The following is a 15,552-nucleotide window of genomic DNA, read 5'->3' as shown; positions in this document are numbered from 1 at the left end:
CTTTAACTGCGTGTGGCTGTTAGCGCTGGTGTTTGTGAATTGGACTTGCAAAGAGGCTCATTTGCATAGAAAGGTGCCATTTTTGTGCCAGATGTTATCTGCCGTAAATAGCACCGGCGCACTGAGACCTAGCTTGCTTGGCAGCAGTTAGGCGCGCGTCGCAGCCTTTGCGGCTGCTTTTGGGGTGACAGGGTTGGTTCTTGTCTAGTTTGTGCAGGTTCGGCTGCCTGCAGTCCGTTTGGTAAATGTGCCAGTCAGGACAGAGGGAGCGTTAGAAAAACGAGACGGCCGCAGATAGAAACAGATGAAAGAGGAGAGGGGGGGGTCACAGATAATTAGAATAGTTATAATTACAATTAAATGAAGTTCTCCTTCAATCAAACATGCCAGGATATGAGTGGGAGGTATTTCTCTTGCAGCTGTGTTTCTAAGCAGTTTTCTCCCACTGGAACGTAGCGTAAACATGTCAGGTGATGCGCTGCTTCAGTACGCCTTAACAGCAAAGGTTACCGGCACCGCTACACAAAACCCCAGGAGAACATTTAACACCCAGGCCTTCACGCCGGAAACACTACCACCGACCCTCCCTGTAGCACGCTGTTCACAGTCTGGCACAGGAACACCCCGGTCCAGCCACATGCCCGGCGTTGACCTGGTCTTGTTATGTTGTGTTTCTCTCTCTCAAGTTCCCTCGAATTGCTGAGGTACTTCACGCCACCACTGGAGTCAGGTGAGAAACAACAAGTCATTCTCCGCTGCATTTCTTCTTCTGGATTTGTTCTCAAAATGCATGATGGGAAAATACATGTAAAATCATAGAAAGTTGAATCAGTTCATCAGGATGCAACGTTATGTTGCGTCACTCATCTAAGTGACCTCTCCTGTGGCGCCAGTCCACGTACTTCACATACAGGGGGCAACACTTTAGACAGAGGCATGGGTGTGGTACGGCTTCCCCAGTTTCACCTGTAGTGGCCAACTTGTACATGGAGGAAGTGGAAGAGAGAGAGGGCTCTGATGTCCTATCCAGGGGCACCACCTAGCCATTGGTTCAGATTTGTGGACGACACCTGGGGTAAAATTAAATCTACCACCGAGCTGACAGCGTCCCCACCGACACAGCGGCCGGGGAAGAGGAGAAATCCCACACTGAACAGGCCCTGGTTAAGTGTGGTTACCCTAACTGGGCGTTTGCCAAAGCCAGGAAGATGCCCAAACAGTGCACCAGCCCATCGAGGAGAGGAGAAGGACAACAGCTGTCTAAGCGTAAACCAGTGGTGATTCGGTATGTGGCGGGAGTGTCGGAACAGTTGAAACGTGTATTTTCCAAACACGGCGTCTCAGTTGATTTCAAACTCCAAAACACGCTGTGCCAGAAGCTGGTCCACCCCAAGGATCTGGTCCCCCGGCACAAACCGAGCAATATAGTGTAGCTGTTAAGTACCAGGAGGATTGCCATGACTTGTACATCGGGGAAACCAAACAGATGCTGGCCAAGAGAATGGCACAAAACAGAGGAGCTAACATGTCAGGCCAGGACTCCACAGTCTACACCATCTACAGGCCAGGATTCCACAGTCTACACCATCTACAGGCCAGGACTCCACAGTCTACACCATCTACAGACCGGGACTCCACAGTCTACACCATCTACAGGCCAGAACTCCACAGTCTACACCATCTACACACCAGGACTCCACAGTCTACACCATCTACAGGCCAGAACTCCACAGTCTACACCATCTACAGACCAAGACTCCACAGTCTACACCACCTACAGACCAGGAGTCCACAGTCTACACCATCTACAGACCAGGACTCCACAGTCTACACCACCTACAGACCAGGACTCCACAGTCTACACCATCTACACAGTCTACACCATCTACAGGCCAGTGGCCACGCTTTCCAGGGTGAGGATGTGCACATCCCTGATAGGGAGGAACACTGATTTGAATGGAGAGTCAAACAGGCCATCTATGTGAAGAGGGAACGACCATCCCTGAACCGGGGGGGAGCTAAAAGTACATCTGTCACCATCTTACAATGCTGTGACTGCAACTATTCCCCAATCCTCTGTGAATAGTACACATGGCCACTGTAACTCTAGTTAATGGTCACACCTGTTTGCATGTGAAACTGATCGTTGGTTTGGGTCATTATGCCACTGTATTGTTTATAAGAGGGGGGGCACCTGCAGTCACTGTATTGTTTATAAGGGTGGGGTACCTGCAGTCACTGTATTGTTTATAAGGGGGGGGACACCTGCAGTCACTGTATTGTTTATAAGGGGGGGGGGACACCTGCAGTCACTGTATTGTTTATAAGGGTGGGGACACCTGCAGTCACTGTATTGTTTATAAGGGGGGGGGGACACCTGCAGTCACTGTATTGTTTATAAGGGTGGGGTACCTGCAGTCACTGTATTGTTTATAAGGGGGGGCACCTGCAGTCACTATATTGTTTATAAGGGTGGGGTACCTGCAGTCACTGTATTGTTTATAAGGGGGGGGGACCTGCAGTCACTGTATTGTTTATAAGGGGGGGGGTACCTGCAGTCAGGTGAGACTTGGATGGTGATGAAACGTGTCTCTATTTAAACGCTGTGCCCAGAGGAGCTGATTCAACCTTGTGTGATTTTCTTACCTGGCTTATTGAGCGTCATGCATCGAGACACAGAAAATATTTATCTTCTCCTCTCTGTGTATTTACTCTCAGGTCTGTTCAAGAGCTGTGGGCGCAGCACTGTGATGTCGAGGTAGTGAGGATCCCTTTGGCCGTGGCTTTGTTATGTGTGTGCACTGTTGGTCAGTAACACTCCTGCACATGAGGAAACTAAGGGAGGTGTATTTGTCTTTCCCCCTCTTTCATTGCAGAACTACAGGCAAGACACGATAGCAGAGTGGCGAAGGTCGAACATCGATGTGTTGCTGTGTCCCGTACTTGGACCGGCGTACAACTTCTTCTACTGCGGCAGGCTCACTTGTACGTTCGTCTGAGTATTAATACACAGTAACACCTGACAGGCTGTGATTATGCAGATGCTTCAGGTGTGCCCTCTGCCATCTGTCCTCTGTCTGCTCTGCAAAGGAGGGAATATAAACTTGAATTTTTTTTTGTTGATTTTCCCTGTTTTCTCCCAATTGTATCCGGCCAATTACCCCACTCTTCCGAGCCGTCCCGGTCTCTGCTCCACCCCCTCTGCTGATCCGGGGAGGGCTGCAGACTACCACATGCCTCCTCCCATACATGTGGAGTCACCAGCCGCTTCTTTTCACCTGACAGTGAGGAGTTTCACCAGGGGAACGTAGTGTGTGGGAGGATCACGCTATTCCCCCCAGTTCCCCCTCCCCCCTGAACAGGAGCCCCTACCGACCAGAGGAGGCGCTAGTGCACCGACCATGACACATGCCCACATCCGACTTCCCACCTGCAGACACGGTCGATTGTGTCTGTAGGGACGCCCAACCAAGCCGGAGGTAGCACGGGGATTTGAACCACCGATCCCCATGTTGGTCGGCAACGGAATAGACCACTAAGCCACCCAGATGCCCGCTTCAAATTTGTTATTCAGAAAGTGTTTTTTGGGGGTGTCTGGGTGGCATGGTGGTCTATTCCGTTGCCTACCAACATGGGGATCGCCGGTTCGAATCCCCATGTGACCTCCGGCTTGGTCAGGCGTCCCTACAGACACAATTGGCCGTGTCTGCGGGTGGGAAGCCGGATGTGGGTATGTGTCCTGGTCGCTGCACTAGCGCCTCCTCTGGTCAGTCGGGGCGCCTGTTTGGGTGGGGGGGGACTGTGGGGAATAGCGTGATCCTCCCACGCGCTATGTCCCCCTGGCGAAATGCCTCACTGTCTTTGCTGGTCCTTTCAAACCTGCCAAAGGTCTTCTAGCTGTGCTTGTAATTCCCAGGAATGACGGTTAGCTGTGAGGAATTGAATCTGTGACTTCTTGCTCTTTTTTTTATTTGCATTTCCTTTATTTTTGCACAAGACTTTGGTGACAACTTTTTACACTCTTGTAGCATTTGCACCATTTAAACCCGCATGTGTCCCTTGCTTCACGGTCGTCCCAGTAACCACAGTGAGACCCATCTGTACTACTGCTGTAACCCCGTTTAAGAGGTCTCTACTGACCTGTTTCACCTCTCGCACTGATCCTCTTGCCACCTAGGCGCAGTTTCCTCCACCGCGATCTATAATCTGCTCAACTTTCCTGCTGGGGTCGTACCCGTTTCCACGGTGACAGCAGAGGATGAGGAGGCACTCAAGCATTACAAAGGCAATTTTGGAGACCCCTGGGACAAACTTTTCACAGAGGTAAGAAAGAAGAAAAACCTGAATCACAGGAAACACACACTCGACAGAGTTTGTCAGCCAATAAGTAAATATATCAAGTTCAAACCCTGTGTACCCCCCCCCCCCGGGCCTTTTGGGATAATGTTCTGTTCACAGACGAGTCAAAAGGGGAAGTCTTTTTTTGTTTTTGTTTTTTTTTTTCTCCCCTTTTTCTCCCCAATTGTATCTGGCCAATTACCCCACTCTTCCAAGCTGTCCCGGTTGCTGCTCCACCCCCTCTGCCGATCCAGGGAGGGCTGCAAACTACCACATGCCTCCTCCCATACATGTGGAGTCACCAGCCGCTTCTTTTCACCTGACAGTGAGGAGTTTCACCAGGGGGACATAGCGCGTGGGAGGATCACGCTATTCCCCCCAGTTCCCCCTCCCCCCCAAAAGGCGCCCTGAATAACCAGAGGAGGCGCTAGTGCGGCGACCAGGACACATGCCCACATCCGACCTCCCACCCGCAGACACGGCCAGTTGTGTGTGTAGGGATGCCCTACCAAGCCGGAGGTAACACGGGGAAAAGGTGGAACTTTTTTGAAGACACGGGTCCTGATAGTTCTGGCGTAAATCAAACAATAAGAAGATCCTACCAACAGTCAAACATGGTGGTGGGGGTGGTATGATGGTGTGGGGATGCTTTGCTGCCTCGGGGCCTGGAAGACTCGCCATCATTGAAGGAACCATGATTTTTTTTTTTTGTTTTGTTTTTTGTTGATAGGGTCCGACCCATTAGCCAACAGCTAGCAAGTCGTCGTTACACTACCCTCTTCTTTCGGGAACCGCGTCCCCATGCTTCAGCATATCAGCTGCCTAATGCCCCTGGGCACACGCATTTCCGATGGCCTCCCGGTCTCACCATCCCACTTCTGTAGCGAATTCGGGGGCAGTCGGGAACCACCGCAGCCGGGAAGGAACCATGACTTCTGCTCATTACCAAAACATTCTGAAACTGAAGCTGGCCCTGGATCAGCTGGGAGAGCTTGGTCTGCTGGTCCTGTGGGCCCAGAGACCACGAGGGTGGTCTGACAGGACGCGGAAGCGGGGCAGGCTAAGCTAACTGCTAGCCCATGCAGACCGGCAGTGCCGACAGTCATCCTGGCTGGCCTTCGTTCTCCTGGACAGTTGTTTATTTATTTATTTGTTTGTTTAGTTTAGATGTGTGTGTGTTAGTCTGGATATGTGTGTTCTTGCAGTTTTTGTATATGTGTTTGTGTCTTTGTGTTGCACTGCTGTGGGCTGGGGGCAGCGGACGTTTCGTTTCATTTCATGAAACGCAACGACCCCAAGTGTTTGTGGCGGTGATTCCGCTGTTGACCAGCAGATGGAGACAGCAGCCTGGACTGTGCCTCTTGGCGAGCGCTGACTGAGCGGCGGTGTGTTTCTTGCAGGCTGTGAGCGGAGCGGAGGGGCTGCCGGTGGCCGTGCAGTGCGTCGCGCTGCCCTGGCAGGACGAGCTGTGCCTGTGCCTCATGAGGGAGGTGGAGCAGCTGGTGAAACAGAGCAGGCGGTAGGACAGCACAACAGGCAGGGGGCGCTCTTCACACATGTGAGAGGAAGTAGACGCCTTTCATCTGTGTTGGGCTGTAAACTGACTTTAAATCCGGGTCGGTTCTCTTAAATTCAACCGGTGATTTGAAACTTGCTCTGGAATCATTAAAGGGTTATGGGTTTTTTTGGGGTTTTTTTTAAGGGGAATGATGGCTCTCTGTAAAACAATCATTTGATTTGCACATCTTGAATTGGGTTTTCCAAAGACATTCACTGGAAAACCAAACAATTCACGAGTAAGTAGCGCTAAAAGATTAACGTTTGCGTAAGGAAATGTTAGCCAGCTCTTAGGAATTTGCTATGATTGCAGCTTATCTAAAAGACCTCCTGAGGTGGAGCGTAGAAGGAGGAACACTATTTTCTGGTTTGTAGGCAGTGGGACTATTTCAGTAACGTGCAAGATTTAAACATGTTTATGTTCGTTGCTGGGCGGCACGGCGGCGCAGTGGTCAGCACGGTCGCCTCACAGCGGGAAGGTCTTGGGTTCGAGTCCTGGGGGGGAATCCAACCTTGGGGATCATCCCAGGTCGTCCTCTGTGTGGAGCGGCCTATCCAGGGTGTCCCCCTTCCTGCCGCCCAATGACTGCTGGGATAGGCGCCAGCATCCCTGCCACCCTGAGAGTAGGATAAGCGGTTTGGATAATTGATGGATGGATGTTCAATGCTTATGAGGAGCAGATCCTGAGCAGACACTCCAGTTCACCTTTTACACATCATCCGACCCATCACCTGGCATTACTGCTGCACGCTGCAGCACCACTGGGCAGTTGTGTCCTGCACTTCCTCTTGGTGAGACAAGTTGCAGCCATCTTCTGAATTCTTTAACAAGCGGAGGATAACACGCTGGCTGAAAGCTTGACCCTGGGGGTGGTTTAAACTGACATCTGATGGACGTCTGCAGGTTAAATGTCTGACAGATACGTATGCGGGTTTTTATCTCGTCCCCAGAAGTTGAAGCTGAACTGTTTTGTTTTTGTTTGATTTATTTTTGACCCATCCTTTGTCACTGAGATATTTACACTCCCAACCTTTTCGCTAATCGAGGAATGACAGGAAGTTTCTGAGTTGTCTGCCTTTCTTCTGAATCTTCTCAATCTTCGCATTTTCACTTGAACACTATGGAAGGTATGGTGGATCACACAGCGTGTACTGTCCTCGACACACTCCAGCTCGGGAGATTAAGCTCACGTGTTTTTACTGTAGAAGAGCGGGTCATTGTTCATGGAGCAATACCGAGGGAACTATATAAAGCTATTGTATGATCATGGGGAATTGTGGGAAATGCTGTTTACCTCTAATACACAGATGTGTTGTTTGCATTGTTGGAATAAAGTTAAGTGGTCTCAGCGTGTCTGGCTGTGTTTTGTGGATGAGAACAAAGTAGGACTTTCCACACAGAAGGTGCTGTGCTGGTTGCATGAACAGTCGTCTGTTCGATGCCTCGCTAGAGAGGATCTCTGCATAGCGGCACGCGCTGCCCGCCCTTCCTCTCCGTCTGCAGTGTTGTCACGTCTCAGCCGCCGTGGCGTGGACACAGACACACACGTAGTTAGGAGAAGCTGAACATTGTCTTACATCAGCCGGACATGCACCTCCGACACACACACACACACACACACACACACACACACACACACACAGCATGCACAATGGAGAATGATAATGCATAGGAATATGACATTATCATCGTCCCAACTTGACTTACCCCCATAACAAATGACAGCGCCCTCTACTGTGAGCTCTGTAATTGAACAATAACAGATTAGTGATCAGGAAGTGAGTTAGTGACTGGCACGGGCGCAAGTCCAGCAATACTGGGGTGGCATCCAGCGCTTTACCTGTGCCCCTGTCCACAGGGTTAGTGGGTGTGTCAGGAAGGGCATCCCATGTAAAATGTTGCCAAATCAGCATGTGGACTGACGAGACCATGCGGGATCGGTCGAGGCCCAGGTCAACAGCGGCTGCCATTGGTGCTGTGCCCTCACAGGGTACCGATGGAAAATGTAAAATCCGCGGTGGCGCCTCCTGAGAAACGGAACAACCCGAAAGAAGAAGAGATTGGTGATGAGGCAGAGGCTGGTGCGGCACTTTGTGCAGACTGGTGAAGTCCTGCATGAACAGGTGTCTCAGTGTCTCAGCGAGGACTTCAGCTGCCATGTTGTCTCCCCTCCGCTTTCCCTATTTATCTACTTCCCCGTGATAACTATAAACCCAGTGGTGTCGCGCTTATGATTATATATATATATATATATATATATATATATATATATATATATATATATATACACACACACAATAAACATTAGCAGCTGATGAGGGCGAGACGCAGGAAACAGGCCTGTACTGCAATGTATTCAAATCTTTTTTCCTGTATACGTGTTGATATATATATAGATTTACTATTTTACTGTTCAGCCCTATAAATGTGACACATGTCAGAAATGAATCTGTTCTTCCAGGGCTTTGACCCAAATGAAACAAACAGTACCTCGCAGCTTGAACCAACCAAGGCGGTCATTTTGACCGTTTTGGATTTTCAAAGTTTAATAACTTTGTGTAAAAAAGAAGATGCAGACCTGCCGCCCCCTGAATGCTCCTAAAATTGCATATATTTGCATTAAAATTAGTTTAAGATAAATTGCACACACACACACCAAAGGTTATGATAAGATCTACCTAAAACGACCACGAGCGGTCAAAATGAGCGCGTGAAATTTGCGCGTGATGTCAGCATTTATGACGCGTGTTGGTGGCGTCATTTCCTTCGTCAAGTTCGTTGCTCTGTCCTGGAAACATGTAGTGTATGGAGATACACACGAAAGCACATTTTTTTATGTGCAGTAATATGTATTTTATGTTTGACCTCTGACCCTCGATGTCTATTGGTTGTGTGTGTTGTGTAAATGTACGCGCGCCACTCTGGTGCGCGCCCTTGGAAGAAGACAGAGCACGAGGGTCACTCGTGTTTCCGGGCTGCTTAACGCAGTGGTTTTATAATGTTACTACGGTCTAGCAAATAAAAGAGGAAGACCAAGATACACCTTGATCGTTGTATAATTCAGTTATCCCGTAGATTCACGACAAAACACACTAGCGCCCTCCAGTGCAGAGAAATAGTCTAAACTTGATGTGTGATTATGTCCAACATGTCTGGTTACCATGACTACCAACGAGGCGCTGCAGTATTACAGGCGCTGGACAGCGGCCATTTTGAATTGTTTGAAAAATAGTATTAAAGTTGTTAATTTTGGCGGCGCTCTGGTGGCCGAGCGGAATAAACCGCTGTTCTTGCAGCCCGCTCGTCATGTGGCTGGGAGGTTCGTATCCCAGACTCGCTGTAACCGGTCACGGCCAGAGCGTCCACGGGGTAAGGCATTCATTAGGCCACCCTTACCCGAGGGATAGTGGGTGTAGATCGGTGTAGTGTTCGGGAACTTGTCGTTCTCCAGTGACCCCTCTGGCCCACCCGGGCGCCTGCAGCCAAACAACTGAAAGCATTCTCCCTACGTCTCCTTCGCGGCCTGAAGGTGATGCAATCCATGCGAGGCTTCAGCGTGTAAAATAGCGAGAGCGGCCGACACGAGTTTGAAGGAAGCTGGTGTTACGACTATCTCCTTGCTGTGGAAACGTGAGCCAAGGGGAGTTATTTGACAAGAGTTCCGGCCATATGCCATTGGGTTAATTGGGTGGGATAAGGGGAAAAACTATAAATATATATTTTTTAAAAATGTTAATTTTTGTGTCAAGTTAGTTTCATAACAGACATACTAACATATGTAATGCATTAATATATCACCTGGGGTTTTGTCTTGACAGAATATAGAGTTTAAAAACCGCGGTGGTCAAAATGACCACCCACGGTCGTTCTGGTAGTTTTTAAGTTCCGGTCGTGGTTTGGGACTGTTTCAATATTTATTTTCAGTTTTTTATATATATTTCACGTTTTATAGGCCTTGTTACGTTTATTAGATTAGCAATATGTGTTTTCCATCTTGTTTTCCGACTTTTTCCATTTTTCTATTCAAGTTTGACCATGTCTCTGAAGTTTAAATTGGTTAAAATAGTATTACAGTTGTTAAAATTTTAATTTTGGTGTCAGTTAGTTTCATAACAGGCATACTAATGTAATGTATTAACGTCTCAACTGGGTATTTATCTTGAATGAATATAGAGTTTAAAATCCGGCGGTCATTTTGACCGCCCATGGTCGTTGTAGGTGGGAGTGAAATCCCAGTCGTTCTAGGGTTAAAACATGGCACGTTGTCAGGGCATCTCAGCAACTCTCACCAACAGAGAACGTACTTCTTCACCCTCCCCTTCTCCTCTCCGTCACTGCAGCGCATATGACGTCACATCAATCCTACGGAGTGATAAATGCACTGAGCCACAACAGGAAGAAGGGCAGAGACACGGCAGACTAATGACACATGGCGCCTCCATCTGCACAGCCAGCGCACCGTGTCCCTGTATTGTGATTACCCTGTGCTGTTGTAAATATGTGTTTGTGTTGGGTTTACATAAATTTACATATGTTGTAAAAATCTACTGAGATGAGAAGCCATTAGGGACGATGTTAGCGTTTCCCATTACAGTCACCTATGATGGCCAATAGAGTGTGTGTGTGTGTGTGTGTGTGTGTGTGTGTGTGTGTGTGAGAGAGAGAGAGAGAGAGAGAGTCACAATGATGCACACATCCACACAACCCTCTGACTGTCCCAGGAAGTGTTGTTGTTGTTTCAGGGAAGTGGAGTTTAATTAGCTTTGGAATTTTACATTGAAAATCACATTTTCCCTTAATTAAAGAAGTCTGTGAAGGGATGAAGCGGAATGGGGAACTGAGATATTCTCTTTACCAGGAACTTGACATAAATTCCCAAAACTGTATGCACTTTAAGAAGCACTGTTTGAGTACAGTAATATTGACGTTGAGTGCCCGGATGTACTTCTGATATAATAATGATCTACATTTTATAGCCTGTCAGAGAGTGACAAGAAGAAAGGAGTTTGGGAAGTTAGATCAACATGTGATCGTCCAGCAGAAGGTCTGATGGTGCCCTGGTCCAGGGAGCTCGTGTAATGTAACGTCTCATTGGGAAGGGCAGCAAACACCTCATTTACAGAAACCTCGGGCTATAGGATCAGGTACTTTAAAAGTCATCTCGACACATTCGAACCCTGCTTGTGTGCCAACAAATAAAGCACCTCAATATCACGCCAACTAAACTAGGATGATTCTGTCTTAATGTCCCCATTTCAGGGGCCAAGGAGCCCATAGTCTTGATGGTGCCGTGGAATTGCAGGTAGTAATGTGGAACGCAGCAGGGATGTCTGCCTTTTCAGATGCTCAAAGTGAGGAGTTCTCCCGTCGTGGCCAAAAAAGCCACTTTCAGGAGACATCACAAGTGGAGAGATAGGCAGATTTTAGGTCTTTGGTCCATTTCCCCAGCCATTTACTCCAGTGGAGTCATGCGGCTGTGGAGGGGTTGGTGGGAGGAGAGGGGATGGAGGGGATGGCAGATTAGCAGACAGCTGATAAAGGTGTATAGGTGGTATCAAACAGCAGCTCTGTCAACACAGCGGGCGCCGCATCCCCACAGAAAGAGGGTGGGATCCTGAAAACGAATGCCCACCAATTTTCACTATGACAGGATTTGCAGAGAGCTCCGTATGAGTTCCTCAGATTCTGTGACTCAACAATTCAATGATCCACGTTCTGTCGGATTTAAGAACCCCTATCCCAAGTTTCAAAAGCTTACCCTCTGGACAAGAGCACAGTCTTTCTTGTGCTTCCGCGCAGCTCCACTTTCCTTTTCTGCTGCTTTCAGATGTTCATCCAACCCCCCCCCCCCAAACACCACCTCCTCCCTCCATCCCTCCCCCTCTTCCTCCCCAGCTCTCGCCGATCTTCCCTTCTTTGCACATCTGCTAGGTTTGAGTTTTCCTTTCTTCCCCCAGGCGCCTTGCTTGGCCCGTGGCCCTTATAGCCAAATTGGTTTACATTGGAGAGATAAATGCACTGCAAATGCGCTTAAACACGTACAGTAAAAAATGCAGACAGTGCATGTCAGGATTATCACCCAAGTCAGGGGGAGAAAAGGAGAGAGCGTCTCCACAGTACAAAGCTGGGGAGCCGGAGTGAAGCCTGCAGATACAGTCCGTCTCATCCACTTCTCAGGAGAAAGAGAGGAGGATTTTGCATTTGCATGCTAGTCTGTAATTCTCGGCATTATATAACTCGTTGCCAACAATCAAACTCCTGAGGTATTGTGAAAGTATTGTTTCACATGGGTGAGCAGAGTGCGGAGTTACACTGCTGAGGCACGTAGGGGAAGGAGTTTGGTGGTGGCGGTGGTGGTGTTCCAAGGTGAGGTGGTACGGAGCTCGGGGGGGGGGTCCCTCCAACCGGTGTATCGGTTGGAGGTAAAGACCACCCCACAGGCCCAGGCAAGAGTACTTAAGACAGCAAAACGAGGACATTAGTAATGGGAAGTAGGCCTAGCATTGACTGCACATACTGACTTGAGTCGCGGATGTTACATATTTACATCAGACCATCGTTTCCTAACAGGGAACTTAAAGGGATGGTTCAGTTTCCAGGCCATTTACTGCAGGTCGTGCTTACGCTGAGTCCGGGATGCAGGTGCATGCAGTTTGAAGGTACATTGAGTGGTGAGTTTCGCCGATCTTACCTCAACTGCTGGACGTCCACTGGGTCTGGGATCATCAGCAGCTCCTCTCAAAAGAAGGGCAATACACTTTCTCTGAAGCCGACCGTTAATACCTTTCATTCGTTAGCCTAGCATTAACAAGCTTTCCTAACCTACGTGTTCACAAGTAGATGCGAATTTTTAAAAATTACATTTTGAACTATTTTTCTGTAATATGCATATTTGTCAACATCTGCAGCAAAATGTTGGGGAAAGACCTGCAAAAAGTTGGAGCATCTTACCACAGTTTGTGTTTAGAGGCACTCAGTCACGGACGTTTTGCACCCCTAACACCCTGATGCTACACAGACGGTTCAGCTAAACGTGAGACTAAACATTAGTTTGTGAGTGAGCGAGTTAGAAGCCAGATTCCTGAAGTGCTCCACATCTCCAAAGAGCTGTCTGGACCTCTGTCGGTTCACCAGCGCCAGGAATCGTGTAAATAACGTAGTAGCCCCGTGGCCCAGAGCTAAGCATCAACCATACAGCTGTTGCTTCCAGCTAATGGCCACAGAAGACTGGCATAGTCTAGCAAAATCCTAGGGCAGCCTTGCACCCCTGGGTGGATATAAAGCGACCATTATCTTTATATTACAGGCGCCATCACCAGGTGAAAGAGGTCTCACTTTACACGTTGAAAACCAACGGTGCATAACCCCATTATCAATCAATACAACTAAACCGGGTTCCGCTTGGCGCCAAGATTCACCACAGTGTACTCCCCCCCCTCCTCCACCTGCCCCAGAGGAAGTCCTTGTCTGCTAGCATCAGTGTAAAAAACCTCCTTGTGCTCTGCCAGCGAGTGCAAAACGTCTGAGAAAGACCACAATCCTTCTCCCCAAAGCCCCCCCCCTTTCTCTCATCCCCACTCCCCACGACCCACCCCTCCTTCTAAATCACCCGCCGCCACCACCTTCCAGACCTCACAACACAAAGCCCTTTGAGCATGCCCGGCGCAGAAATCATAGCACGCCCATTCAATGATTGTTTTTCCCCTTTCTCACCCCCTTTCTGGTCCCACTAAAGGTTTTAGCCGGGCAGAGAAGGAGGCCTGTCACTGAGGAAACCTTAGCCCATTCATAAAGTGACAGGAGCTGCCAGAATATGATCCTAATCCTGTTTCCAGCATTCTTTTAGCCTGCTGGCATCGCAATTCCTCCACACATTCTCCAAGCTGTCAACCAGGAAAATCCCTCTAATAGTGCCGTGCCCAGATACACATCAAAGAGGCTCCTGGAAACCTGCAGGGGCTTAGCTGCCATAGACACGCACGCGCACGCACGCACGCACGCACGCACACACACACACACACACACACACACACACACACACACACACTACTTAAACTTAACTTAAACACCATCTACCAATCTACAGTCTGCCAAAACATACAAACCCATGACACAGTGACCCCATGTTGTCCACAGAGCACGTGTGAGAAATAACCCTCATCACGCCTGGGGTAACAACCCTCATCACGCCTGGGGTAACAACCCTCATCACGCCTGGGGTAACAACCCTCATCACGCCCGGGGTATGTTTCTCAAATGAGGATTACTTCTTAAGCGTTGTAGTCTGCTTATGCTCCAGTTTTAAAAAAAGAGTAGTCAGTAAGTAGGTGAGTGACCTGGGTGGTTGCGGGGTGGGAGAGGTGGAGAAACCAGGAGAAAACAGGTGTCTGAACTTTGCTGACTCGAGGAACCTTTCAGTTCTATTTCATCTCATTCTATTCTTACTTAATCCATCGATATCCCGACCAAAGGTAATCTTCTTATGGCAAAGCATTCTGTTTCGGTGCAGCCAAACCTCGGCTGACAGGATGGGGAGAGGGCGGGGGAGGGGGTAGGGGGTAGGGGGAAGGGGTAGGAAGGGGGGGGCTCTTTAGAGCCTGACACTGTGCTTCAGTCATTTCATTTAGGATTAGTTACTCTGCATTGGGTGAACAAGTGGCAGCTTCTTTTTTTGGGGGGGGGGGTGTGCGCGCGCGCGTGCGTACGTGTATATACTTTGCACACGTGTATATAATGGAGCGAGAGAGGCCCTGTGCTATGTCCACTTGTGCCTATGGGTCACCATCATCGCGTCGTTGCTGCAGAACTGACCTTCCGTGCACCCGGTCAGTGATGTGCAGGTCAGAATCAAAACTCACACCTTTCACATGCCGCTCCATGCTGTCCTCCCGCCGAGGCCAGGGACATCTGTTACACCTGAACCTAAGCCACACCTGCGTGTGTGTGTGTGTGTGTGTGTGTGTGTGTGTGTGTGTGTGTGTGTGTGTGTGTGTGTGTGTGTGTGTGTGTGTGCGCAGTGGTGCAGTGGTTGTTGGGGTAGGCATACTAGATGGGCAGATGTGTAGGCAGGGGTTGAGTATACTACCCTATATATTTCAATGGCTTTTTGGCTGATATGTGTTTTTACTGTACATTGACAGAAAAAGAGGTGTGTATACTCCATACACCTGCATATACCCTCCAATACACCACTGTCTGTGTGTGTGTGGGGGGGTCTGTACGTTTGCGTGTTTTTGTCTGTTTGGGTATATACACACGTTAGTGTGTTTGTATCCTTGTTTGTGTGTTTCTGTTTGTGTGTTCGTGTGTAGGCCAGGCTCCATGATGTGACTGATTTCACAGTGCAGACGTAGCGGACGGAAGGTGGAGACCCCTGCTGGGCAGTAAGTCCTACTTCAGCCGGGGATTGGCTGGTTGTGCTGCGACCTCTGACTGTGCAGGGCGACCAGGTAGCCGAACGAGGTCACGAAGTCCCCCGACCTGCAGCAGACACCACTGACAGCACCTTGGCTGCCCCCTAACTCCTGGATGTTTCTCATAAAGCTGCACATTAGTCTGCTCTTACAGTCTTCATCTGCTCCATTCAATACACGACACCCACATGAACGAGTCACCTACAGGAAAAGGTCTTTTTGGGGGGGGTGAGGGGGGGTAAA

At 49.1% G+C, this 15,552-nt stretch overlaps 1 protein-coding gene across 1 annotated transcript in view; it reads left to right on the top strand.

Annotated features, from left to right (window-relative positions):
• Window positions 1-7,244, top strand: part of LOC130110511 (fatty-acid amide hydrolase 1) — an 87,725-nt gene extending 80,481 nt beyond the window's left edge. The window contains exons 11-15 of the mRNA XM_056277628.1: window positions 687-730; window positions 2,719-2,758; window positions 2,877-2,985; window positions 4,178-4,323; window positions 5,739-7,244. Of these exons, the coding sequence (XP_056133603.1) occupies window positions 687-730; window positions 2,719-2,758; window positions 2,877-2,985; window positions 4,178-4,323; window positions 5,739-5,861 (462 nt within the window). The 3' untranslated portion in view covers window positions 5,862-7,244. The remainder of the gene's footprint in view (window positions 1-686; window positions 731-2,718; window positions 2,759-2,876; window positions 2,986-4,177; window positions 4,324-5,738) is intronic.
• The last annotated feature ends 8,308 nt before the right edge of the window (window positions 7,245-15,552 follow it).

Source organism: Lampris incognitus, chromosome 3, assembly GCF_029633865.1.
Source record: "Lampris incognitus isolate fLamInc1 chromosome 3, fLamInc1.hap2, whole genome shotgun sequence".
Taxonomy (NCBI): domain Eukaryota; kingdom Metazoa; phylum Chordata; class Actinopteri; order Lampriformes; family Lampridae; genus Lampris; species Lampris incognitus.
The sequence above is the reverse complement of the archived record's forward strand: the minus strand, read 5'-3'. Positions and strand labels throughout refer to the sequence as shown.